General features: G+C 59.4%; 1 protein-coding gene across 1 annotated transcript in view; it reads right to left on the reverse strand.

Moving 5' to 3' along the window:
• The window catches only part of DHX8 (DEAH (Asp-Glu-Ala-His) box polypeptide 8), a 28,739-nt gene extending 27,996 nt beyond the window's left edge, over positions 1-743 (reverse strand). Inside the window, exon 1 of the mRNA XM_010832499.1 lies at positions 226-743. Coding sequence (XP_010830801.1) covers positions 226-373 — 148 coding nt within the window. The 5' untranslated portion in view covers positions 374-743. The remainder of the gene's footprint in view (positions 1-225) is intronic.
• Positions 744-749: the final 6 nt, after the last annotated feature.

Consider the following 749-nt stretch of genomic DNA (forward strand, 5'->3'; position numbering starts at 1 on the left):
AGAGGGGGAGGCAAGCAGCGACGGCCGCTCCGGGTTTCACTGACAGTTCTGGAAAAGCGTTCTAACAGCTCGGCCTGGAGAATTCTCAAGAGGAGGCCACGGCCGCAAGTGCCCTGGGCCAAGTCTCTGTGACAGATACACACACACTCGGCCCATCAATCCCCCTTCTCCTTCCGCTTTCCTCGAGCCCAAACCCAGAGGCCACACGGACCTCCGCAGACTCACCCAAATCCTTGTCGTTGATACCTAAGTGATTATCCAGCTCGGTGCAAACCTTTGACACCAAAGACAGATACTCGAGTTTGGCGAGTTCTTCTGCGGGGCCTAGCTCTGTCCCGGGTACGGCTCCCGCCATGGCCACAGCCACCGCCATGGCTACGGCTTCCCGGAGCCCCTCACCGCGGTCCTTCGGAACTACTCCCACTTGGCCCCCTTACTGCCGGCCCTCCGAGCTACCCCCGCCCCTGCACCAGTTTCAACTTCCGGGTCGGCGCACCTCTTTTGTTTACGATAAATCGAAAGCTCCAGGAACTTTTCTTGACGTAACCGGATGGACCATAGAGATCAGACAGGAAGTGCTCGAGGAAGGGACAGCTGAATGGGTTACTCAGCACGCTGACGGGCGCCCTCTATAGGTCAGCGGTCTTCTTGGCCGGCTTTCAGGCACGAAAACATACACTCGCGCTTCTGTCCTGTGTCGGCAGAGGGCGACCGTAGCCTGCGCAGGGTGAGCTGAGGAGGCGGGAGCC

The sequence above is a fragment of the Bison bison genome, unplaced genomic scaffold (genome assembly GCF_000754665.1).
Source record: "Bison bison bison isolate TAMUID 2011002044 unplaced genomic scaffold, Bison_UMD1.0 scf7180017861046, whole genome shotgun sequence".
In the NCBI taxonomy this organism is placed as follows: Eukaryota; Metazoa; Chordata; class Mammalia; order Artiodactyla; family Bovidae; genus Bison; species Bison bison.